At 41.1% G+C, this 26,614-nt stretch overlaps 4 protein-coding genes across 5 annotated transcripts; 3 read left to right on the plus strand and 1 right to left on the minus strand.

Annotated features, from left to right (window-relative positions):
• Window positions 1–2,346: 2,346 nt before the first annotated feature.
• Window positions 2,347–3,986, minus strand: LOC115021139 (trypsin-3-like). The gene is made up of 5 exons (XM_029451312.1): window positions 3,914–3,986; window positions 3,648–3,804; window positions 3,263–3,516; window positions 3,038–3,174; window positions 2,347–2,938 (listed from the first exon to the last, which is right to left on the minus strand). The coding sequence occupies exons 1-5, from the start codon at window positions 3,951–3,953 to the stop codon at window positions 2,789–2,791; spliced, it is 738 nt and encodes a 245-aa protein (XP_029307172.1). The 5' UTR covers window positions 3,954–3,986; the 3' UTR covers window positions 2,347–2,788.
• Window positions 3,987–5,461: 1,475 nt separating this feature from the next.
• LOC115021123 (mastermind-like protein 2) lies at window positions 5,462–8,855 on the plus strand. The gene is made up of 4 exons (XM_029451295.1): window positions 5,462–5,562; window positions 5,855–6,577; window positions 6,890–7,315; window positions 7,409–8,855. Exons 2-4 carry the CDS (start codon window positions 6,322–6,324, stop codon window positions 8,278–8,280), a joined length of 1,554 nt encoding a protein of 517 aa, XP_029307155.1. The 5' UTR covers window positions 5,462–5,562; window positions 5,855–6,321; the 3' UTR covers window positions 8,281–8,855.
• A 544-nt stretch (window positions 8,856–9,399) lies between these two features.
• Window positions 9,400–14,537, plus strand: LOC115021112 (uncharacterized). Its single transcript, XM_029451281.1, has 2 exons — window positions 9,400–9,837; window positions 10,087–14,537. Exons 1-2 carry the CDS (start codon window positions 9,447–9,449, stop codon window positions 13,632–13,634), a joined length of 3,939 nt encoding a protein of 1,312 aa, XP_029307141.1. The 5' UTR covers window positions 9,400–9,446; the 3' UTR covers window positions 13,635–14,537.
• Window positions 14,538–15,630: 1,093 nt separating this feature from the next.
• LOC115021219 (zinc finger protein 850) lies at window positions 15,631–25,997 on the plus strand. 2 transcript variants are annotated; one of them, XM_029451488.1, is made up of 2 exons: window positions 15,631–16,002; window positions 24,353–25,997. In XM_029451488.1, the coding sequence occupies exons 1-2, from the start codon at window positions 15,888–15,890 to the stop codon at window positions 25,726–25,728; spliced, it is 1,491 nt and encodes a 496-aa protein (XP_029307348.1). In that variant the 5' UTR covers window positions 15,631–15,887; the 3' UTR covers window positions 25,729–25,997. The 2 variants fall into 2 exon arrangements, with proteins under 2 accessions (XP_029307348.1, XP_029307347.1); XM_029451487.1 differs by lacking the exon at window positions 24,353–25,997 and adding an exon at window positions 18,072–20,490.
• The last annotated feature ends 617 nt before the right edge of the window (window positions 25,998–26,614 follow it).

The raw sequence follows: 26,614 nt of genomic DNA on the forward strand, positions 1-26,614 counted from the left end.
GAATGATTGTGTTTTAAAAGCTAAAAGTTGAGTTTCCAAGAAGTTTCTTTGATTAAATGTTCCTAAACCTGAGTGGGACATGTTATACAATTTGGCGTTTGTGCCATACACTTAAGAAAGTAAAGTGTGTGTACCAAAATAAACTCTCTCAATACGTTACTAAATATGTTGTATAAGTAGAAAATACCAATCTTAACTTCAAGTACACTTACAAATGTTTTAAAATAGACAAGTTTTTATTTGTATTTTATTTTAAGGGCCGGCAGTGCAGCTGAGGTTTTGCTCTCTGAGATTGAATGTGTCTCTCACACTTTGCAAGACAAGAAAATCTACAAGTGACAAACTAATCTGGAGACAGAAGCAGATCACATCAACATTTGTCTTTTAACCTCTTAAAGGGTTGAGGGGTGGGGGGACTTTACTTGAAAATACGAAAAATACCTACAAACGAAATACCCAAAGTAAATTGAAAGCTGATCTTCAACCATTTGCACCAGATGCATGATTTTGGTCTCATTCAAAAGATAACGCTCTTATTGTTCTTGCAAAACATTGATGAATCACTCCAAGTGCTTCTGGCACTGAGTAATAGTGGTCTGAATATACTGAATTTTAAGAAAATACACTCCGCCTGAAGTTTGTTGTTGAAAGAGATGTCTGAAGATGGGTACAGCTGGTAGGTATGGACTGGAAAACACAACAAAAACATAGCACCAAGTGTTATGAAGTAAAACTTCCAATTTCAGATAAAAGGGATAAAAAACTTAAATTATTAGACATATTTTTCTAAGAGTAACACCAGGCGTACACAAACTGTGCATGTGTACATATTATAATATTTATTAATAAAATATTATTTGTATTGCTCATAATTAACTATTATATACCCAATTATCCCTGCCAGTAGTAATGACACAAAGTAAGGGAAGTGCAAATACATTTCTTGTAATATTTTTGTGGTTTTTTTGTATTTTGTCATTAATAAATACAATTATGAAAAAGATTACAACATTTGAAAAAATAAAAGCATGAGTGTCAGATGTGTAAAGATCGAGCAGTTCATTGGCTACACAATAAAAGCGTCACTGGGAGGCTGAACTGCTGCAGGCTCTGTCAATAAACAGAAGAAGAGTGCTGGCACTTCCTTATCAGGTGGACACTGATTGGCCTTAATGGCTTTAGGAATCTTAATGAAGCTCCGATTGGCTCAGACCAAGTGTCAATCGAACAGCTGATGCCCGCGCTCCACGCTTGCTTATGTGATATTCCTACTGTACTTGCTGTTGTGACTTTGATCTCAAAACAGTTTACCTCACTAAATAGATGAGATTCGAAGCTTTCTAAAAATATGTGACATTGCGCAATAACTCCAACTACAGCTGACTGCACAGATGTAGTGCCTCTAACGTGTGGACGTCCCGCCGGCCTCTTAAGACCTCTTAAGACTTGTGAACATAATGTCGCACCTGAAGTCTGAGAAAATGCGCTGCGCTGTACGTGGATCGGTTAAGACATTTTACAATATTTGGAGGCTCTTTATGACATAAGGGGTGTTAACACTGACTTTTTCCTCTTTTTTCCTCCCTGTATATCTATTGTATCTGCAGGTGGGTTGGGTGGGAGTAGTAATCTGTATGTTTCTTATGTATACCAACACATGACCTGCCACTGTAAGAATATATAAATTATATAACACTTTTTGGTTGAAAAATAATAAAAAGATTTTTGGAAAGAAAATGTAAAAGTAGGTGAAAGAGCAGTGAAATGATTCATCATAGAAACCAGTTTCCTTTTGGAGCCATGGTTAGATTTATTTACATTTTAAAGCCTTCTCTTGTTTATGTTGTGTTGTGTGTGTGTGTGTGTGTGTGTGTGTGTGTGTGTGTGTGTGTGTGTGTGTGTGTGTGTGTGTGTGTGTGTGTGTGTGTGTGTGTGTGTGTGTGTGTGTGTGTGTGTGTGTGTGTGTGTGTGTGTGTTATGTTAACATTTGCAATGAATAAAATCCTAAGCAATGTTCTTTTTTTTACACAGACAGTTGTTGAAGTTGAATGATGTATTGTTATCCCTGCCAACACAATGGTAATATGCCTTTGTGTATTACCATAAATATTTGTTTTAATCTCAAGGATTTAAGATTTGTGTTATACATTTATTTTGAAAACCTCAGACAAGTTTTATATTGACATTAATGAATCACTGTATTGAAATTGTAAATGTGAACTTAAGCACTAAAGCTAATGCAACAACACTACTACTCAGATAAGTGCCTCGTTCCTGCATTACCATTTTATACTTTCTGAAGATTATTTTCCTGTCTGTGTCCTGATTCATAAAACAAGACGAAAACAAGATTTGCCAAACTGCTTCCTTTAATACAGTCTAATTGCAAATATACAACAAATGCAATTACTGTTACACATTACTGTATATATCAATACTGTATTCATGTCAAGTTAATTTATACATTTTTTAAAGGAGGAAACAGTTTTTCTGGGATTGTTTGCAATGCTTGTTTTTAATAGTTGTTGTGATGACACATAAACTGGGTGTTAATGTAATATTGGTTTTATACAGTATTTATTATAAGAATATTTGTTCACATTTTGAACAAAAGCAAATACATGATGCACATTTATATATATACATATATATATAAAATGTATTTACTTTTGTTCAAAATGTGAAAAATATATAATATAATATAATAGCAAATCGTTTTTTTTATTTTATCAAAGAAGATGTCGAGTTTCATTAGATTCCTTTTTTTCTTCTTTTTAATAAAGTGACTTTAGTTGGAGGACATGGTGTTGCGAATCCAGGAGTTGTAGTTGCACACCTTGGCGTACACTCCAGGCTTGTTCCTCTGGGCGCAGCCGTAACCCCAGGACACCACACCCTGCAGCTGACCGTTGCACACCACGGGGCCGCCAGAGTCTCCCTGATAGGACGCAGACAGAAAGAACAACATGTGAGCAGAGCCGTTGTGAAGTTTGTTGTGTCCACTTTAAGAAACATCGATGATGACTTTATCTCGTACCTGGCAGGAGTCCTTGCCTCCCTCGAGGTATCCAGCGCAGAACATGTTGGAGGTGATCTGTCCAGGGTAGGCGGACCTGCAGCTGCTGTCGCTCAGGATGGGGGCATCCAGGCACCTCAGACGATCAGGGTAGTTGCCTAGAGAGGAAGAAAGACGATACATGTGATGTTCACACCCCAGCAGAACAAAAATATTTTCCAGATGAGCCTGCAGTGTGTTACTGACTTCCAGAGCCGCTGGTGTTGCCCCATCCAGAGATCAGGCAGCGGGTGCCAGAGCTGGCACAGCTGGAGGGCAGGGACACGGTTCTGACGTAGCTGTTCAGGGAGGCGGGCGTGCTCAGCTTGATCAGCATGATGTCATTGTCCAGGTTGCGGCTGTTGTAGCTGGGGTGACGGATGACCCTGGCAGAGTTGATGAACTGCTCTGTGCCCTCATTGACAGCAATGTTGTGCTCGCCAAGACGCACCTGCACGCGGCTGCAGAAAGGCACAAGGGTTCAATTACATGTAAGTAATGTGACATAGCACCTTTTAATGAGGCAGTCAGTACCTCTGATTTCATTGTATTTAGTATGACTGTGGACCTAATGTCAAATGTTTACACTTACGACTTGTAGCAGTGAGCAGCAGACACCACCCAGGTGCTGGAGATCAGGGAGGCTCCACAGAAGTGGTAGCCAGAGTTCAGAGAGACCTGGTACAGCACAGAGTTCTTTCTGCACTCGTAGCCTCCAACAATCTTGTCATCCTCGATGGGAGCAGCATCTGTAACACACACAGTGAGTTATAACTATTTTAAAAGCTTAAATCCCCCCTCTTAAAACCATATTTACAGAAAGCAATGTTATCACAAACAGAATACGCAAGAACTTACAGGCTGCAGCGAACAGGGCGAGGAGAATGAAGTACTTCATTATGCACCTACTGAGTCTACACACAACAGGAGCAGTTGCAGTGGGTTTATATAGCTCCAGGCAGACCGCTCTTTGTTATCTAACTCTCGCAAAGGATTTTTCCATGCACCTTGCACAATGATTAAATATTATCCCACCTGGGAAACAGCAGCATGGTCAAAGAGAATAACACCTGGAAATCTATGAGTCATTGGTTTTTCAGCTGACAGATACATATACATATGCAGCCTCAACACTGCTACTTTTACGTTACTACCTTTGTATTAAAGTAGTAATACATATTTATTAAATAGCCTATACTGGATAAAAATAGAAACACAAAGATAAACAAAGCTGGAGGGGACACAGAAATATCGAAACCATTTGTCATGTTTATGTTTACAGTTTGTTTAGCATTTATTTTTAAAGTTATATTAATTATAATTAAATAATTGCAGTGACATTAGACATATACAGATGGTTATGCAAATCTACAACCTATTGCTAGGTTGTAGTCACAAACTCAAATGATTTACTATCTTAATCTTGGCTAAATTCTTGATCATTTCTCATAAACTTGTCTGACAGACCTTACAGATGGAGAAACAGGCAAAATACAGAGACTTGAATTTGATTTCTCTTAGCTGTATTTTTATAGTTCATTTACAGATGCATTTATTTAAAGCCAATCAAATAGGAAATAATGTTTAGAGAATTTAGTCTCTTAGCATGTTGAGCTGATCTACTTTGCACTGACTTAAGACTCTATAGGTTTTAATCGACAATAATTAATTTGAGGTGCAGAAATATAACACTGTCTCTATTTCACTGTTGACACATTTATCCATATCCTCCAAGGGTCTTTCTATGAATTTACTGTTTACAAATAAGTTCCTCTTGGAAATTTGAAAAAGAAACTACAGGACCTGTGAAATAGATACATTTTCAAACTTTATTGATAATAATCAAATACAAACAACAGCAATACAATATAAACAAGTTCAAAGATAAGGGGAATTAAGTTGTGACATTAAAAAAAAACATTTGGGTAAGGGATTGGGCAAGAAGCTTTTTTTGTATTCAATAAAAACAAAATAATACATAAGGGAGGAAAAAATAAATAAACTAAGGGTCACAGAATAATAGTAACATTAGTGGATAATTTTACATGTTTTTAAATTTGTTTGGGTTTTTGTTGTTTCTCTGGAGAATTGTAATAGAGGTTGATATTCATTAGAAGTTTCTATGGGTCTATTTCATTTTATGTATGTGTAATTTTAGTTTTTGTCCATTAAGGTATTTTCAAAATAAAATGAAATATCACTACCATAAAGCATAACAATTTGACCTGTTTTTATAGATTTGCTTTCATCTAAATCCAAATTATTTTTGAATACAATATAAAATAAAATAAGCGAAAAGGATCTCTTTGTTTGGACCACAGAAATCACAATAATCATTATTATTCAGATTAAACCTTTCTCTCCAAAATGATTGGTCCTGAACATACCCCCTCACAATGACGTCAATAACAAGCGACTGTCTTCGGTTTGTGTATCGGCTGCTCAGCTAACAGCTGCACCAATTGTGTTTTGGTTTTGTTTTGCCTCCCATGTGCAGTTATCATGAGGTAAGAAATACAACCGCGTCGGCTTTCTTATCATGTCTGCTCAGCTGTCGCTGGCAGGTCAGGCTGCAGCTTCACCTGTAAACTGTGGTAGCCTGTTAGCTAACAGCTAGCGCCATTGCAAGATCAGCACCTAATGTATGCGGAATGCGCAACCATTGCGGATGTGGTGCAGAAAAAAATGCGCATCGATGCGACAGAAAACAGAAGTCAACGTCGGTGATAAAAACGGACATAACTATCTAAAAATGCTACACAGTTGTAAGCAGTTTTATGTTTTGTTGTTGTATTTCAGCTCTGGAGGTGATTCTCTGCCTTGAAGGTGCATCTCACTGAATGACAGCTGGACTTTTAGATGTAGCTTTTAGCCTGCTCCAGGTGTTTTTACACCGTGTATATATGTTCTCAGTAACATATCAGTATAAATACAAATGATAGAAATGGATTTAAGAGGCTGCAGCTAGCCATAAAAGTTCCTGGACTCTAATCAGACAATATGATTGTATCCCTCACTAAGCTGCAACAATGACTTGATTCATTTGAAGAATACTGTTTAAAAACAGTACTTTAACTCGATTTCCTAAGAAATCAGTGTGTGTGGCAGCTGCAGTCAAATCCTAATTATCTGATACTGTATACTGAAAAGTTGTAATGTCTTCAGCAGTAGGTTCAGTTACACCTTGAACTTGGGTTAATGGGGCAGCAGCTGCCAGTATCAGAATTGGCCCGTCAGTCAGTTCTGCTGTAAATCAGGTCTGACCCATGACTGAGTACTACGAGGAGGGGGGGCTGCTTTATGAGCAATCACCTCCCATGCACATCAAAGTGGAGTCTCCGGAGGGACCGTTTGGAGGGGGAGCCTCAGAAAACGGCTTCCCCAGGGAGGATGATGATTCGGAGGGCAGCTGTGACCAGAGCAGTGGATTACCTGGGGGACTGCCCTTCAACGTGGTCGTGGTGCATCCGAACATCATGGCACCTGGCATGTCCTCAGATGACCTCTTGTCCATTGAACAAAGTAAGTCTGAATGAGATTAAGACTATTATGGGAAACCTGATTGCATATGATTTCTACATTTCTACAGAGCATGTGACTCTTAATGTCAACAGTACACATAGAATCATTTAATCAAATTATTTTATCAGCAGTGTTTTAAAGCACAGACAGCTCCATCAGCTCCAATATTATTACTCAAGGAAGATTGAGATGCATTTTGCTGTTCGTTCTCTGTGCCTTGGTACATTTCTCTTCCTCACACGGTATATTTAGCTTCACTTGATACTTATTCCTTTCCCTTTTTGTGCTTTTCTCTCACCTCTCTCCCTACAGACAGAGCTATGTCAGCTGCACTGGCTGCTGGCGGTGCAGGAAAAAGAAAGAGTCGTTTCAGCGGCGCAGAGCTGGAGGTGTTGGTTTCAGAAGTCACTCGATGTGAAGGAGAGCTCTTTGGTCCTGCGGGGAGGCTCCGTCGACGGGAGAGAGAGCGCATCTGGGCAGGAATCCTAGAGAGAGTCAACGCAGTGTCCAGAGTCCCACGCACACTTCGAGAGGTGAAGAAGCGCTGGGACGACCTGAAGAGACGCAACGGAGGCAGGCTAGCGGATGCTCGTCACCGCAGCTGTTACCTGCCATCCAGCAGAGGAGCCTCCATGCTTGGCCGTCCATCCCAGACTAGCCCCAGGCTTCAACAAGCCAGGCAAAAGCAAAGCACCAGACCAAAGCCCAGTTTCCCATGCTTCCCTGACTCTGATACAGGTAATAAGTAACGTGTTTGATTGGCTGTTTCTTTATAGATTCCATAGATTCAATTAATATCTACTTATGTCGACTTACAATATTTCTTTGCAGGTGTAGGAGTGGAAGGATCAGAGAGAGATGTTTTGGAGAAAGATGAGGACAATCCTGAACGTGACAGAGAGATGGGAGAATCTGAGTGTGAACCAGTAGAGAACAGCATGGAAGACAAATTAGGATTAGGACTGGGTTTGGGCATAGGACCCCCACCTCCATCAGAACGATGGCTGCCTCCTTCCCCCCTCTACAGTGCTCCTTTCCTCAATGGCAGCCCTCAGCCCAGTAGTCCTCAGCCTTCACTTGGAGCACAGCAGGGTCCTCTTGAAGCCCCTCCGCGCAGTTCCTGGCTTGAAGATGAGCTACGAGGGTTAGGGGAAGCTGCAATTCAACTGGGAAATCGGGTAGAAAAGAGTCTGCTGGAGTTTGGGGAAGGTTTCAGACAGGACATGAGAACACTTGTCGCTTCGCAGGAGACTTTAGCAGTCAGTCTACAACAAAACAATGTCCTCTTGCAAAGGCTTTTAGGAGTGCTTGAGGCCCAGCAGCAACCACAGCCACAGCAACATCGTGTACAGCAAGCACACACATCGCAAACATCTCAACAGCACTTGCAGCCACAGTCAGCTCAGCAGCAGCTACAACACACAGAACCACTGCAGCAGCAACAACAGCGGATCGAAGCACCACTGCAAATACAACTACAACATCAGCAGCAGCCACATGTAGTACAACAACAAACGCAAATACAGCCGCAGCCAGTCACCCAGCATTCAAATAATCAGACAGCTGTGGTGGTGGTTCCTGCACAATCGTCCCCTGACGTACATGACACTTTTCCCTCTGATCCACCCACAAATACAAATGGAAATGTGCAGAGGCCACGGCGAGGAAGAGCTGTTGATCACAGGCGCAGAAGACGGCGCTGAGGAGAAAGCACTTAGAAACTCAAAGTGCACATCATGCACATTTGGCGTGTCAAAATGGGACAAGAAATTATGCTCTTTTTCTATTGACCGTATTTCTGTAAAAATATAATGTTATTTGGAGTTTGACGTTCCACTTCAAATCAGAAATCCATCTTGCACTTAAGTTTGTCTTCAGAGAGGACTGAAGCAGATAAGACGATTAGACTCATGAGATAATAGGGTGGCCTTAACATTAGCTTGGTTCTTCAGACATGCGCTAAAAGAATTCCCAAAAAACAGTAGCTCTTTGGAGTTCATAGGACTGAATAGCCAGACAACAACATACTGTCAGTGCGGATGTTTAATATGCATGACACTGTACATGCTTTGCAGCCGAGCTGTCTTAATTCTCCTGGTACACTAACTACATAAAGTACTTGTAATCTGCAGTTGTTACCATATATGGTAGTTATACAGCTATTGTACTTATCTGCTAATGTATGCTTGTGCTTTTTAACAGTTTCGTGGAAAAGTATGTCTTTTCCAGCTTTGTTTGGACAATAAAGTTAGACAGTGTTCTGTTCAGTACGTTTTGAGACAACAGTGTTACATTTAAAAGACTTGCCAGTTTTTGATGAAAAACAAAAGAAACTTCCAGCATAAACATCAGTGGTCCTCAGACTTTATTTAATTTGTTTCTGGTGGAATTTAAAAGCATACATAAGTATGTAGGGGCTATCTATTCTAATCTTGCATGCAGTATGATGGATGTATTTGTAGATAGTTGCAAAGAAACAGCATATGGCCATCATCTACGTAGTTTTGCACATCTATATTTTGTAGATAGCGATTGTTCCGATGAAATGTAACTAAACTTTAATAAAAGTCAGACATGGACTGCAAATAAATCCAGCTGATCACTGTGGATTTGTCACAATATAGCATATTTAAAAAATCATGTAATATTGATTGTTATGTGAAGAGAGTTTGGTGTGTAGAACAAAAAGTCACATCAGTAGTAGAAAAGGGAAATAATACATTTAAAGCCTCGAATTATATCTACTGAAATAGTGGTTGTCAATAATAGTTGTTTTATTTTGAAAATGTCGACCGGAAATACCATTCCTTGTTCAGGCTGGCTAGCATGATCCTTGTGTGTTCTGGACAAGGGGGTGCATGGGTGAAACATGGCCGCCGTAGACCCAGCGGAGTCTCCGAAACGACAGAAATCCCCTACGGAGGAGGTGGAAACATCTGGGGGGAAGACCGAGACGGTGGAGTCGGGATGCAGCTTAAACCCGAAAGATGAAACGACACTTAATAAAACCACCGAGAGCCCTGACGATGAGCAGAGATCCAGTGAGGGTAACGACGGCGACTGTATTGCCAGCCATTCTGAGGTTAATGTCGAGTCCGGTGCTGGAGCCGAAAAAACGACATGTAAATCAACGGAGGACCTAACATCGGCGGAAAAAATGGCCGAGGCTCCTGCCAGCGACCAGCGGGATTTCGACTGGTCTGAAACTGAAGAAGACGACGAAGAGGCGAAAACACACAAGAAGGAAAATGATAAGTCTGGTATGCTAACGTTGTTAATGTATTTTACTGTTAGCTTTAGCCTCCAGGCTAACCTGAGCTGTAGGTCTCACTATCGGTTCAACTCTGTTAAATGTTAATTACCATAACAAAATCAGCTAGCATCCTGCACAATAGGTTGTGATCTGCACTGTAGATGGGTAGCTGTGGTAGTCGCGTGCAGTTCGTTATAGTAACAACAGAAGGTTCTTGACTGTTTAGTTATTATTATGATGTGCTTTTCTCTTCCAGACCTCAATAATGTTGCAGAGAGTGCTGGAGTGGTGCAGCAGGATACACATGTTGATGATAACATTACAGCGGATGCAACTGAGGAGGAACCATCACATCCTGATGAGAAGATCGCAGAGAATCATCTGGCTGAGGAGCTGGTGGGAGAAGTCGTCGGGACAGAAGATGTGGTTGATATAGATGAAGAGGCAGACCGAGAAGAGGGCGCTAGTTTGACAGCTAAGCCCAAAAAGTGCCGTTTGGAGTGCAAGGAGTGCGGTAAGAGGTTCACCCGACGCGAGACCTTCAACCTTCACCGTCACTTTCACGCACACGAGGATGAGCTCACTCCCCTCACCTGTAAAGAATGCGGCCTTACCTTTCAGCACCGCAGCAGCCTCATCAAACACAGAAATGAACATAAAGAGAAGGAGGAACAACTTGCTACTCCAAAGGTGGAGGGTCGTTTTAAATGTGCAGAATGTGAGAGGATCTTCTCCACCGTGGATAAGCTGAGGGACCACAACTGCTGCAACATAGTAGAAAAGCCTTACCACTGCCCCCTGTGCCGCCAAGAGTTCCAGTTTAAGGTGTCTGTCACTAAGCACATGATGATCCACTCCCGTGAGAGCACCTTTTCATGCCAAGAGTGCAGCCAAACGTTCCCAGACAGCATGACACTGCGCTACCACCAGCGATGTCACACCGCCCTGAAACCCTACGAATGCCCAGAGTGTGGATTGGTTTTCAAACACTACTCCGTCATGGAGGACCACCGTCGCAAGCACACAGACAACACTCGCTCTCACCTGTGCAACATCTGTGGTAAGACCTTCAAGTACAGCAGCCTCCTCCATCAGCATCAGTATTTGCACACAGGCCAGAAGCCTTTCCGCTGCCCTGAATGTGGTAAAACATTTGCCTTTGCCCAGAACATGAAGGCACACTGCCGCCAGCACAGACTGCGCGAAACCAACTCCTCCACTGAGCAGCCCAGCAAGCCGCCTCCTGCGTCTGCACAGGAGGCAGTTAAAGGGCCGGGGAAAGAGAACACGCACCAGAGCGAGGAACCGAAACGCACATTCAACTGCCCCCTCTGTCCCCAGACGTACTTAATACCAGCTAACCTGAGAGCCCACATGCTTATTCATGAGGCCGAGTATGAAACGTTGGAGAGAACACCAAGACCCCCAAAGGAGAATGACAAGCACTCGGAAAAAGGACACTCCTGTCCCCACTGCCCATGTGTTTATCGTGATGAAGTCAGTTTAAATTTACATCTCTTAAGTATCCACAAGTCTGTAGCACAACATTTAGAAAAGGTGGAAACGCCACCTAAAGATCAATGTACTCCATTAAGCAGTGATAATGCACAGGGGAAATGGGGAAGCGATGGCATAAGTATTAAGTCGTACAAGTGTTCAGAGTGTGGAAAAACCTTCCGCCACCGCTCGGTGTTAGAGCTGCATATGCGCATACATTCCAAGGACAAGCCTTACCAGTGCAAAGTGTGTGGCAAGGGCTTTAGATTCGGTAGCTACTTGCAGCAACATCTCATCATCCATACAGGCAAGAAGCCATACAAATGTCCCGACTGTGGGAAGGACTTTGCCTTCCTGCAGAACATGAAAACACATCAAAAGCTGCATCAGGAAAAACCATTCCGCTGCACCAGCTGTCGCAAAGGCTACAGCGACGAGACCCAACTGCAGCACCATATGTTATCACACAATGGCGACAAACCTCATAAGTGTGACCAGTGCGACAAGAGCTTCGGATTAGCCTATCTGCTCCGGGATCACATGAACACACACACGGGAGAGAGACCTCATCGCTGTGATGAGTGTCACAAAACTTTTTCTTGGTTTAGCAGCCTGCTAGTCCACCAGAAGATCCATTCTCGCAAGCGCCAGGGTTTCAGCCAGTTTAATTCTTTCCCAATGGGTGCGAGGATGAGAGGCATGGGGAGGAGAGGGGGGAGGCCCATGTGGGGCTGGTCTCGACCATTAGGAGGCTCTGGGATGGTTAGCTCTCAGCCGTATCCAGTTTCTGCACTGAGAGATGCTGAGTTGCACAGGAGGGTGGTCCAGCCAAAGCCTTCCATGCTCTCACCTCGCATAGATGTACAAAGTAGACCGCAGAAGGAGCCGTGGCTGCCTGAGCTACACCCTCAACCGGTGCAGTGGAAGGTGGACGGCGGAGAGGTAATGCCTGTCCCGTCGTCACAGCAGCAACACGCAGCTCCACAGCAGATACAGTTTGACAGCGCACCAAAGCCCGGCCTGCAGCAGCACCATCAGAGAAGTCCAGGCTGGGCAGATATCCCTTTGGTAGCTCAGTCAGGCCCCACATCTGCTCCAAGTTCAGAGTCGTCACACATGAAGGAGAGCACAGCTGCTATTGTCAGCTCCCACATGACAGCTGTGACAAAAAAATCCAGCCCATCAACAGTGACTGAGATGGAGCAGCACAGGCAGCCCTTGCCTCTTATTTGGAGTAGCCCAGCCACGGCCACAGCCACAGTGCTGGCTTCCACCAGCTCTTTGCAACATGATTTTCCTACTCCCTTGTCTTACATAGATGGGGCGGCTCTGTGGAGCATCAGACCTGCTCTACTAGCAAATTCACGGAGCTCTCCGAATATGCTCGGTCAAGAGCTTCAGCTTCCAAGATGGGCAGGTGTCCCCTTGTCAATACAAAAGGAGCCATCCACGCCATCTAAAAAAGAGGACACTAGAGTGTGGGATCTGAGTAATCCTCAAGTAATACCGTCAACTGTTATTCAGTCAGAGAAGCCATGGAACGGCTGTGATCTGCAAAAGCAGTGGGTTTCTGGTTTAGCAGGTGTGTCCACCTCAGCTCAAATAGACCAAAGCAGTGCTATGCCAATTTCAACTCCTGTTTCTCACGGGGTAGGTAGCACCTTGTGGGACTTGCAAACACCACCGGGAATTCCAAAGACTATAAACCCTGAGAAATTAGTAAATACTCAAGAGTTTCAGCTGCAGCAAAAGCAGGTGTCATCTGCCTGGGCCAGTGTGCAGAGTCAGGCAACAACGCAAAAGGTTCCCCTCTCCATTCAATACGAGCCTCATCGTTTTGGCCAGGTGTTAGGAACACCAGTATGGGGCTTCCAAAGTAATCAAACACTGCTCACCGGGCAACTCAAACCAGGAAATGGACAGGAGCTGCAGCAACAGCCGATGGTAACAGGCACTCAAATAATCATAAATCAGCAGTCTCCTTTTTTCTCAGCTCCCCTTGCTCCGCTCCCTCCTCTTGCTTTGCCTGGCCCACACCCTCTCCACTCTGTCACAGTTGGCTCACTTTCAAGATCTCCACACCCAAATATTTTTTTCACACCACGGGCAGTAATGAGCGAGAGACCACACATGCCACAGACCCTGCCCCTACCTCAGCTCGCCCCACGGACAGAACCTCACAAACTCGGTCCCCGTTTGCCTTTTGCCCCAGAACGGCTTCTGCAGTGCATGATATGCGGGTGTTCTCTTCCCCGGGAGCTGGATCTACAAATGCATTACTTGCAACATGCACAAGGAGAGATTTGACATTTCTATACTATTAGCAACAATATTTAGTTATGTTTTTTTAATCATTTTTATTAATTGGAACCTCATTTATTCGACCCTCATTTGTGCAGTTTCACCAGTTGAGTGGACGGGTATAAGAAGGGAAAAAATAACAAAAGTGAAACTTGATTCAGTCTGTGCACTTGAATCGTGTTTAAATCATGTTCAGCTCAGAATTAGACTGCACAGAGCGTTGTTTGTAATCGAGGGTGAATACAGGTGCCAATAAATGAGTTTCACCGTCTTTAAATGCATATAAGTTATCCAAATACTTAACTGGTTTAAGCAGCTTCTGAGGAGTGCAGATTAATGAGGTTCTACAGCCTACATTTCATTTATTGCCAATGACCTTTAGATTTAGATAATATTAGTACTTTTATAGCTCTGTTCATATGTCCTGAACCATTTGAACTGTGTTTCTTCATGTACAGTATACTGTGTGCCTTTTTATGAGTACAGTCTGCATGTCTGCTGTCTTGGTATTTTAGGCCTAGTTTGTGCTGAAGGTAGACTCAACAATGTCACCTCGCTCCCAAAACACAGAGCAACTCTTTCTAAGATACCGTGAAAGAAGTGTAAGCTGTTGCTTTTGAAGAGCAGAGGATGGGGTTACTGTTACAGATGGACAGCTGGCTGGCTATTGGCTGGGTCCAAATATCTCACAAGTAAACATCTCATGATGGTAATTTGGTCAACACGAAAGTATCTGTAAACATAATGTGACGGTTACATGTAAATGTCATTTCACAGTCAGAGTTTTCTGTAAATTTAACTCTTGAGTGATTATTGGGAACAGGGAGAAAGTAGCGTCATTACATAAGTATTGATGACCCTGTTGTCAGATAGTGACTTTTGTAATAAATCAAACTTGGATTTATGTGCTATTTTGTCATTAATATTTAATTACAATGACAAGACTTGATATAAAATGTATGTTTTGCTCAGTGCAATCGGCCCAGTCAAATTCTGCTCATTTCGGGCAATGTGTTATGACTGATATACTTTATAATTAGATTTTAAACAGATTCTGGGTAGCAATACTTAGCACCTGCTGTTAACTGTTGAGTACCATGTAATGTGTATCTCTTACTAGAATGACTATTTCAGATTGGAATGTACCCATATTTATAAAATTAAGTCCACTTTTGAGTACAATGCAATGTATTTTTTGTGAATACTGAATGATTTCATTTCATAACTAGATTTAGCTGAATACAGAATCCCATTTCCTCTGTTATAATGAGCATTTGAGTAGCTTCTGAAGCCCAATAAAATACTTAAAATCTTCATTACTACTGTAAAAATAAACACACGGTCCATTTGTACAAAAAAAAAGAACCGTCCCTGTGTGTCTTAACATTCAACGTCTTAAGTTTCAAAAACATGTGCCCTTCTACCTCTATCCACTGTTTTAGCATGGAAAGAAATAGAATTTCCCCATGATGTCTACATATTGGATTGAATAAAACCTGCCTTTGATTACAATGTTGTGATGCACAGTACTTAATTCAGGGTTACCTTTAACATTTTAAAATCGATGAAGGCAAATTCTGATTACAAATTCTGCATTATCTCAGATTTTTTTATTAATGAATTGGGACTGGAATCCCTCATACAAAACCCTACTTATTTGTAACATTACTACATAATACTTACAACACTCGTTATTTCACTCTAGTGTAAAACTATATTGTCCCTTATTGTTAAACACAGATTAAAACTGTATTTTATGGGTACCAACGTCTGAAGGAAGCTCGTCAAAGAAATTGTCGGGAAATGTATATTACAAATTGTAATATATTAATTTAGATTACTGTGTTGGTGGGTTCAGTAGGGGCACACATAATGACCTGAATATAGCATTAATTGTTAACTGTTAGAAGCTTAATTCTAACAGTAAAACGCTTTGAGAGTCATGTATTTTATATCCACACTTAAATCGGTGGATTCGCTGCTGCTGAAACAAAACAGTAGAAGAAGAATCCACTTCCGCCGAGCGATGCATGTGTGATGTGTGTAAAACAGCTAGCTGCGCTCATCATCACTTACATTGCTAACAATATCACAGGCTGCTGCCTTGCTAGGTGGTAGATTAGCATATTATTATCGTCTAGTTATTTTCTATTTTACCCCGGTGAGTGACTGCTGATAAGAATAACACATTTAAAACAACAGTGGCGCTGTTAAGCTAACTAGAGTTAGCTAGCATTACCAAACCAGAGACACTGCAAGATGGACGAAGCTGCTGCCGAGGCGATCATAGAGGACGAAGCTGAAAATAAGCCTTACGATGGAGACACTGCATCTGAAAACAATGTCGGTCCATCGGCTGAGGACACTGCTGATAGTAAGTATCCTGTAGCTAAACATTAACGTGGTTAGCACTATCAATACGCTACCAGTGTGTTCAGGCGTGGTGACCTCCTACATCAACTTCACCGCAGGGGCATGACAACACAATTCTGCGAAATAACGAACAAAATACCTGCTTTTGTGCGGCTAACGATACTAACATAACGTTAGCATGAAGTGGCATTAATTGGCATTGTCTCAAATCCACCCCCTGGCCTTTTGGCTATTTCATGTTCATGGATGTTCAGTCGTGTTTATGTTGAACAAACCGAGGAACCGTCCTAGACCAGGCTGATGTGGATTTTACATTACATTAAATTACAGTTCATTTAGCTGACGCTTTTTTCCAAAGCGACGTACAAAAAGTGCAAACAATCATGGAGATACAACTCCGAACAGCAAGAATCTTATAAGTACAATAGCTTCAAATAGGTACAATCGTTTAAGTGAACACTGTCTTCAAATAGCCAGTTTGAAGTGCAACAACATAAGTGCAACATACAGAAACAATAGAATACAAATTCAACTATTAGCTATAAATAAGCCAAACCAATACAAGTGCAACATACAAAGAACAGTTATTTAGTTTTCTTCATTCACCGAGGTGCAGTCGAAACAGGTGAGTTTTCAGTCTGCGCCAGAGGGTGGGAAGACTGTCTGCTGTCCTGACATTAATGTGGAGGTCGTTCCACCATTTTGGAGCCAGGATTACAAACAGGCGGGTTTTGTTTGAGGGAAATCTGGATCCCACTCGTAGTGAGGGAGTGGCGAGCCCATTGGTCGATGCAGAGCGAAGTGAACACGCTGGGGTGTATGGTTCGACCATGGCCTGGATGTAGGAATGTAAATGGGTTGTGTTTTGTTAAGCATCATATAAGAAATGCATAACAAGCAGTAAACTCATAATTATGTTTAAAAAAAAAAAGCTAACTGTAGCCCTATTGATCAATATGTATTGTGTTGCCAAGCTGAGAAACCATATGTATGAAAAATTATCCTGCAATTATTACTGTTTTATTTTATTAGCCACAAACCATTGAGCAAATTGAATATCGTCTTTTGATGAGTTCAAGCATAGTGTAATTCTCTATTACAGTGCTATAATGAACGCACATAATACAGAAGCACTGCATCGTGGGGCTTTATTATACATGTACATACAATAAGTAACACATACAGGATTTAGTTTGGTTGTAGGGTCTAAGCTTTACATGTAGCAAGTTCAATCTAAAGCTCTCCACATTTCACTGACTGATCGTTTTGCTTCATCATTACCAAAATACCCTCATATGATGTTTTGGTGAGATAAAGCCGGGATCAGAAGCCTTTACGGTTCTTGAAACATGAACAATAAGGAGTTTTCTGTCATCTACTTTTGTTGTCTGGCAACAGAAAAACATGACTTCAAGTGCCACTTGAAGGTAGTGTCACAATATCTTGTATGTTGTTGCGTTCTCTCCTACTTTTTGGTGTGATCTCAGACTAAAGACTCAACCTAATTATATATGCGGGTCATCATTATGCCCTTGTACCAATAAAACCGCTCTAATGGGCACAAATATGGCTGTTTCACCATCAAACTTTACAGTTCAGTGCAACTTAAAGCTTTAAACAGCTTTTCTTTATCTGATTTAAAAGTTTAAATGTAGTTAATTTGGATGTAATCGTTAGTTTTTTTTAGTAATCGTAAGTTCTTCTGTTCCCTTATACATAGGGCTGGTGCATGCCATTAGATTTGACTGGTTGTAGCATCAGGATTGCGGTGAAGAAAATCAATGTCTTTCTTTTACAACCCTTTGGTGAAGCTCCACAATGTATTGCAATGTGGTGCTTTGGTAACATTTGTCAATTAAAAAATGCGACACGTTCTGCAGCAATCCTATCAAATAACTGAACTTCACAGAGGTAATTTGGCTTAAGCACTGTATGTATTAGCCCCTCTGTAAACTCTAATCACTTTTAAAATAAAGATATGATTTGCACCTGTGTTTCTGTGTTTTTTGTCTTTCTTTCTATGGAAACAGGAGTGGCTTTGACCTCCTATTTTCCCCTTTCTATTTTTAGGGGTTGGGGTTTTCTGCTGTCAAGATTGTGGAGAAGCCTTCAGAGAGGAGGCAGCATACTTGGAGCATCAGCAACAGCACCCGCAAGAAGGCGTGTGTTTAGACAACCAGTTGGATGGTTTACATGACGCAGAAAAGGACAATGTAATAGCTAATTTCTGTACTTTATGTTCACTATCATTTGTTGAACCAAGTGAGTTCTACGCTCATATGGAGAAGAGCCATGCTCAAATCTCGGAGTCTAGCGTTCAAGTAAATTCTCGGACAACAAAGCAACACACCTATGCATGTCCAGACTGTGGGAAATGTTACTTTGTGATCGGACACTTTCTCAACCATCAGCGCTCACACAGACAAGCCTCCAAATCCGTTTTTCACGACCTTGAACATTTGAAAAAGAAGTCGTTTCAGTGCGAGTCTTGTGGGCGGAATTATTCTCGCGCTTCAGCTCTCGATGCACACCGTCGTTGTCATGAGGAAAAGTTGGTAAAGTCACGAAACCGGAGTTCAGGAGACGCATTTCACACTGGGGAGTCAACAGTCGAAGCCAAGCCCAGTGAAAACCAGACGGATGATACTCCTGAAAAAACCTTTAAGTGTTCATGTGGTAAAGCTTTTACTGCTCTATTGCGCCTTAAAACACATCAACGATTCAGCCGCAACAGTCAATGCTCTCCAGAAGAAATGAAAGAAAAACCAAAGAAAAGCTGCAATGAGTTTTACTGTAGTGAGTGTAAAAAGGCTTTCACCGGCCATATCGCCCTCTTCAACCATCAGCGATGGCATGCTAATCACTCGGATAATTCTGCGAAAAGGTTCCCATGTGAGGAATGTGGGAAAGTATTTATGACACTCACGTTCTACTACAGGCATCAGCGCATGGCGCACAGTGAGGAGACTCCAGCAAAGTCGTTTCTTCATCAAGTGTGTCAGCTACAGAAGAAGGCATTTGAATGTAAAGATTGTGGGCTAAAGTTTTCCAGGGCTTCAGCACTTCACTCGCATCAGCTTCAGCACACGGATGTTTTCAGAGAAACGGAGAAGGAGTCTCAGATGTGTACCTCTATGCTACCTCAACAGAAAACTTTGGAAAGTGAAATAAAAGAGACTGAGCAGGAAGAAGTAGAATCAGAAAATGTGCTTTCTTCCATTATGGTTGAAGAAGACTTGAATGTGAATGAGACTGATGAAGACGTGGAGAGTTATGACCCTGGGGACTTTATTGTACAGGTGATCAGCGCAAGTGAATCTGAGGACGAGCTCGTCCAAGAGCCGAATCCTGATCTGGAGCTTCTGTGTGAATCAGATCAGGAAGTAAGAGATGACGCCGACACTGGAGTTTCCCCCAGTAGTCTTGTTTCAAAACCGGAAATGGATTTGAAAATTGTAGAAATTGACTTTGAGCAGACTGACGACCAATGTGCACAACGGGAAGCGGAGGATAAAACAACAGGAGACAGATTTGATTGTCCAGAGTGTTACCGTTGGTTTTCTAGCGCCTCATCACTGCGCGTTCACAGAATGTGGCATGGGGTTCGTAAAAGAAAACGTCAGACTCCAGGTCAGTCAGTGGCAGGTGACACATGTGGCCATGAAGCCAGTAGCTATGCAGCGCACTGCAGTCACATTCAACAACACAAGAATCAAAACGCAAGCAACGATGAGGCAGAGGGATTAGAGAAGAAAACTCTGGCATGCAATGAGTGTGGTAAAAGCTTCTCACGTACGTCTGCTTTAGTCTCTCATCAGCTGCATCATCCCAAAAGAAAGAAATATCAATGCCCAGACTGCATGATGTCTTATTCCTATGCAGCGAGCCTGTTCAACCACATGAAAAACTGCTCAGCGCAAAAAAAGGAGAATATTTCAGTCACTAAAAAAGAATACAATCCAAAGAAGACCCTTCTAGGCCCAAAGATTTATCATTGTGAACAGTGCGGGAAGGGTTTTTGGTCTCTAGGAGCTTACTCCCACCACAGTCAGACTCCGTGTACAGATTTGAAGCTAAAAAAAGATGCCACCGAATCTTTGCGCTCGGTTAATGGACGCCCCAAGGTTGCATGTCCAGTGTGTGGTAGAAAGTTTCGTCACAAGGGTATTATGGCATTGCACATGCGAAAACATGAAAATGGAGATCACAAATGTGAACTCTGCAACAGATCGTTCCGTCTTTTCTCCAGCCTTCTGAGACACCAGGTTGTGCATAGTGACCAGTTACTCCCACCACCCATTAAGTCCTTTCAGCATCAGGTGGAGCAGTTGAAAAAGAACACATACTAGCTGTCCTGACTGCGGGAAGCTTTTTTCACGCGCCAAGGCACTTCAGTTTCACATGAAAAGCCATGGGTACGAAACTGGGTACTCGCCATCATCGCCAAGATCTACCGTCACGCTGGAGGATCTACAGTGTGCAACATGCCTCGCACATTTTAACAACAAGGCTTCCCTGAGGGCTCATAAAAAACTTTGCATTAAAAGAGACAGTCAATTAGTTAATTGTAAGACAGAACCCTCAGAAAATGATGATACTCTAACATTGCAAAAGGATAGTATAGATGTCAGCACACAGCACAGCTCTGAGCAAATAAAAGTACATTCTGGAGTAAATAATGAAATGGACAGTGGGGAACTAAAGGTGGATAATCAAACCGGTCAAGGCAAATTAGGAGACCGAAGGACAACCAATTTAAAATATAAATGTGAAAAGTGTGACAGAAGCTTTTCAGTGGTTGGAGCTTTGAATTTTCATAAAAGAATTCATGCTGAAGGTTACCACTCTGTAGGAAAAGCAAAACTGGCCGTACCTGTGATGATTAAAAAACCTAAACGGGAAGAGCAAAGTAAAGGACTATTTCACTGCTCAGAATGTGGGAGGCGATTCATGTCCAACTCGGCCCTCGGCTCCCACAAAAGATGGCACAAAGAAAAGAAATGTTCCCGGCCCTCGCTGAAAGATGATGATTTAAAATCTGTGAGCCACAAGACGGACGACGGACCATTTAACTGCCACAAATGTAGCAAACAGTTTTTTAACCATCGTGTTCTCCAGCGCCACCAGATGTTTAATCCTCAGTGTCGAACCAAAACTGAGCCTGATTCAAAGAAAAGTCTCAAGTTTTCATGTCTAGAATGTAACAAAACATTTGAGCAAGAGTCACTTCTAGCGGCCCACTATGAAAAGGAGCATAGCAACACTTTGGAAGCTCCAGATCCTCCGGGAGACGGGCTCAAGTTGGTTAACCAAGACCAACATGTTGATTTCAACTTGAATGGGAGTAATTCCGTGTCAACACTGAAGCCGAAAGCACACCAGTGTCCCCTCTGCTCTATGACTTTTGCTAAAGCAAGAGGTCTGCGTGCCCACAAATGGCAGGCCCACTCGAAGAGGGCAAAAGGTAAAAAGAAGGTTATTTTGAAGATAAAAACGGAGTCCGTTGCCTCAAGCAGTACAGTGACCGTGACAGATAACCGTGTTGGCAGAGGAAAAAAGAAAATCGGATCCGACACCCCACATGTGACATTTGTCTCATGCCTTGATTGTGGTAAGCAGTGCAGTTCTCCAAACGCCCTCCTTGACCATAAGAAAGAGTGCCTGGAGCTGAAGCACGAGGACATCCAAACTCCTGAAACCACGGCGGAGGTTTCCCCACCTCTTAGCCGTCTGTCAGAGCACACGGCCAAATGCCTATTTAAGTGTGATAAGTGTGGTAAAGCTTTCCAAACGGAGGAACAATTGGGAACCCACAGGAAGAAGGCAAAGAGCCGGCCTTATTGTTGCGCCCTGTGCTGCCACGGCTTTTGGACTGAGAATCAGCTGCAGCAACACCTCGCCTGGCACGACGAAGTCCGTTGTCGTCTCCCCAACGAGGTTCGCTATCGGCTCAGTGCTGCTATGACCTCAAAGCCTTTAAAACCCAACATCCACTCTGCTGATGCCAGAGGAACATCCTGTCCACCCTCTACACTTAACCCAGACAGCCAGTCACAAAGTAGCCATAAGTGCCAACATTGTGGCAAAGCCTTTCTTTCACCAACTGCGCTACAAAAGCACGAAACTCAGCACTGCAACAATGACTCGTACCATTGCTCCATTTGCCCCAGGACCTTCAGTGAAATACAGGACCTCATCGATCATCACCAGGAATGTATCGGTGATTACAAAAGACAGAGTGATGCCCCCGCTGCTGTCTCCTCAGAAGATACCAATAGCCTTACTTGCCTTGAATGTGGAACTACTTTTTGTCAAGAAACCGATTTGCACCAGCACTATATTGAACACGCCCGTGGATTGTTGTAGACTATACAACCTGAAAAGGACTGAAGTAAAGACACTGTAGATTGTTTTTGTTTTGTTTCTTTTGGAGGTTGCTAAACTACGTAAATATGTTAAGCTACAAACAGCTTTATTTGACATGTGTTTAGGCGATGTAGAAACTTAGATTTCCCTATTTGTTTCTTTATTATTTGAGATTCTTTGTATTTAAAAAGAAAAAAGTTCCTTTTTAAGGTTATTTTCATATTCTCAGGCTTTCCTTTACACTGGATTAGTATATGTGCGAATGTTTAAGAATAACTTATTTGTTGTTGAGATGTCACAATGATAGTTTTGAGCCACCATTTGATTTGTCCCTGTTTTGAACAGAGCGGTCATGAGTCAAACCTCGTTAATCTCTTTGGTGATTACAGGCTGAAGTATGATAAGCTCACATCTCGGTATATCAAAAAAGAATCAGAAATATTTATGCATGTACTCGTTGTCCTCAAAATGAAAAATGCGGCCGACACACTACTTATATCAGAGGTTTATGAAGACATTGAAATAATTCTGCACAACTAATATATACTAATTTTGCTTGTCGTTCTGAATACCTGAGGTTTGTTAAAGAGAAGATAAAGTATAGAATTCAACAATGTGCGCACTGTTCATGTGAATTGGTAAAAAAAAAAAAAGGAAATATGATGTTGAACATTACATCACTTTAATACCATAAAACAAATTTAACAATCAAATAATTGTATATTACGTAGCATACATATACATATTAGCATTAATTGATGTGTAAGCTCCCGTGTTCTTTCCTTTTCAGTGTTCTATGTTGTGGAAAGAATATTCCTCTCTTAAACTAAAGTAGTGCTTAAGTTAATGTAGGATAGTTGTTACTTTACTGTACTACTTATGTAGTGGAAAAAAGTATTTGTATTATACGAGAGTTCCTTTGCTATAGTAATTAATGAAAATCTTTTTTTTCCTAGATGACAAATTTACCCTTTGACTTGTTTAACTTGCTGTTTCTGAAACAAAGAAGAAAAAGTGCTCTAAAAAAGTTTTTAAAAATAAATTGATCGTGAATTACTGGGTTCTGTGATTCATTCAATCTCAGTTCAGTTCACCTGCATGTTTGTGGGATCATCAGTCTGGTTTGTTAATATTTCTGTTTAGTGATTGGTACTTATTTTAAGACTAATTGCTACTTGTCGTGTATTTCTGCAGCATTACATTTAATTGATAAAAAGAGTGATTACAAAGCCATGGCTTGTCATTTTAAGAATGGGCTTCATCGAGCATTTTCTGTTTTGTTCATTCATCACTACAGAACATCTTTATATTGAAATAATTTCATACACAGCAGGTTATGGATATGGAGTCTGGAATGTGCCGCCAGAATTGTTATTGACTTTTGGTAAATAGTAATCAAATTATTGCCGAATAATGATTCTATTTAAGTTATGAATTAGCTATTACATTTTAAAATAGAATTGCAAAATCTATTGTAAAAATACTTCCTTAATTTGTCTTCTGATCATAAATAAGCTCACATCTGTTTCCTGCTTTAATATTTAAATGTACATTTTGTGATTGCTTTACATCTTGATTTAAATGTAGGTCAGCAATGTGCAACCTAGAAATAAGTCTGAGCAGCTGTGGTAACATAGTTTTTTTTTTTTAGTGGCACAGTCCAGACTCCATAGATGGGTCACAGATAATCTACTTGCTCTACAGACTCTATCAACGAGGCAAAACAAATATTTATTAATGCGAAATGCTCTGACATTGAAATAATTTTATGAGCAGTTAACACCTGACTCAGCACTTGACTTGTAATTGCCCCCCATCTGTGAATGAAGAGAGGAGGTAAGTTTCACCATAGTTAACTTTACCAGTAATGAGCAGCCTTTTTCTGCCTGTTAATAGATGGAAGATATATTCTAGTTTATTTGATATACTATTATAATTAAAAAATGATTATATGAAATGACAATGTTTTCTTTCTCCTTTTCCAGTCAAACAGGGCAACATTTCATGTAAGGATTGTGGACTGAAGTTTACACACTGGGACGTCTTCAAGACTCACCTGCACCAGCATGCCCTGGAAGAGGAGGAGGAGGAGGAAGAGGAGGAGGAGGAAGAAGAAGAAGAAGAAGAAGAGGCTGAGATGGGAGACTACATGAATACTGCAGCAGAACTGGATTCTGCTAGAGTAGACGATGGAGAAAACAGAGGTGAAGACACAAATGGGGATGCAGATGAATGTGACATGAGCAGTTCATTGCAAACACAACCCTCAGGCTTAACGGAAGATGTTGAAGATGCCTCAACAAAGGAGCAACTTGGGAAGATTCATGCTTGCAAGGTCTGCGGGAAGGTTTATACATACCTGGTTTCATTCAAAAAACACCTACGGCTGCATGAAAACCCGCCATCTTCAACCAAAAGTCTACAAAGTGTCGAGAATTTAGCTCAATATCAGTGTCCGGAATGTGGGATATCATTTATCAGGCGAGCACGGCTACTTGGTCACCTGAGAGTTCACATGTCATTACAATCAAAACCTCCCAGATGTGATCAATGCAACAAAGAATTCAGCTCCATAAAGTCATGGATGGATCACGTCAATGTCCATAAGCAGAAGCCATTTTGGTGTTTAAGTTGTGCCAAAGGCTTTAAAGACGAAGAGTTGCTCGATAAACACCTGCACAGTCACAGTCGGAGGAAACATGTGTGTATTATTTGTCACAAGAGCTTCCACTTGTACAAACAGCTCAGGATCCACTACAACACCCACCCTGGAGCAAAACCATACCAGTGCACATTCTGTGGGAAGAGCTTTTCCCAACGTGGAAATCTAATTACACACCGGAAAAAGCATTTTAGAGTTTATGTTGGGTCCAGCGGGATGCCTCTTGGGATCAAGAAGCAAATGATTAAAAAGAAGAGATTTATTCTGGCTAGTGTCAAAGAGGAGCCAGAAGTGGATACAAACATGGCAGAGCTGCCCTGGAAGGAAGAACACGTGGAGAGAAATAAAACTCAAAGGCCGTGTGAAGATGCTGAGTGTAGGGATAGTGCAATGTCTGAAGAGTCGGATTGTGGAGAGCCCTTGCATCACTTTAAGCTTTCAAAAGCACCCGGCTTGGCTGGATCCGATCCACCTGACGAGTGGAAATCAGAAACTGTACACCCGCAAACAGGAGAGGGGCTGGACGAGAGTGAGTCACAGGAAACAAACATGTGCAGAGAACATGAGTATTTGGAATGGGAGTGTGTTGAATGCGATATGGGCTTTGATGAAGTGGCAAAGCTGCATTTGCATTATATAAAACATGCTACCGGGGAGCTGCCGATGCCACAGGATGATATTGAAGATAATGAGGGTTGAATGCTCACAGCAGCATTTATTTTTCTCTTACTAGTGCCTTTTGTTGACTATAGCTTTTTTACTTTTCTTACTGTTTACAGATACATGGTAGGGCTAACAATTATTGTTGATGAATGACTTTGTAAAACAATTCTTTATAGTGTGCTTAGAATCTAGAGACTCACTGTTACACTACATTAATTATAATATCTCTGATGATTGATAATTAGTAATTAGTATCTCCAACTGAGTACGCCTCAACAGTTCATGCCTGATGCTGTGAGATTATACGACGATTTTTATATATATATATCTATATATAGATATAGATATAGATCTAGATATAGATAGATATATAGAGAAGAGAAAGAGATAGATAGAGAGATAGGATAGAGAGATATATAATTAAAGATAGGGAAATTTATATATTTAAAATATATTATAGGTTAAGGAGATATATAGAGAGATAGATATAGATATAGAAAGAAAATATAGACCCAATATTTAAAGATAGATAGAGAGAGATAGAGAGATGAGATAAGAAAAAATAGAGAGAGAGATATATAAAAAATAGGAGAGATAGAGATAGATAGAGATATATAGAGAGAGATCTCTCTAGATATATATATATCTCTATAGAGAGAGGATATATATAGATATATATATATCTATGAGATTATATATTTTATAGGATATATATATATAATATATATATATATATATATATATAGATAATATTTAATTATATATATATATATATATATATATAATATAATATATATAATTAAATATATATAATTAAATATTAATATATATATAATTAATATTTATATATATTATATTATATTTATATATTTAAATATTTAATATATATAGATAATTAAATATATACATTAATAACTGAGAT

This window comes from Cottoperca gobio, chromosome 16 (genome assembly GCF_900634415.1).
Source record: "Cottoperca gobio chromosome 16, fCotGob3.1, whole genome shotgun sequence".
Taxonomy (NCBI): Eukaryota; Metazoa; Chordata; class Actinopteri; order Perciformes; family Bovichtidae; genus Cottoperca; species Cottoperca gobio.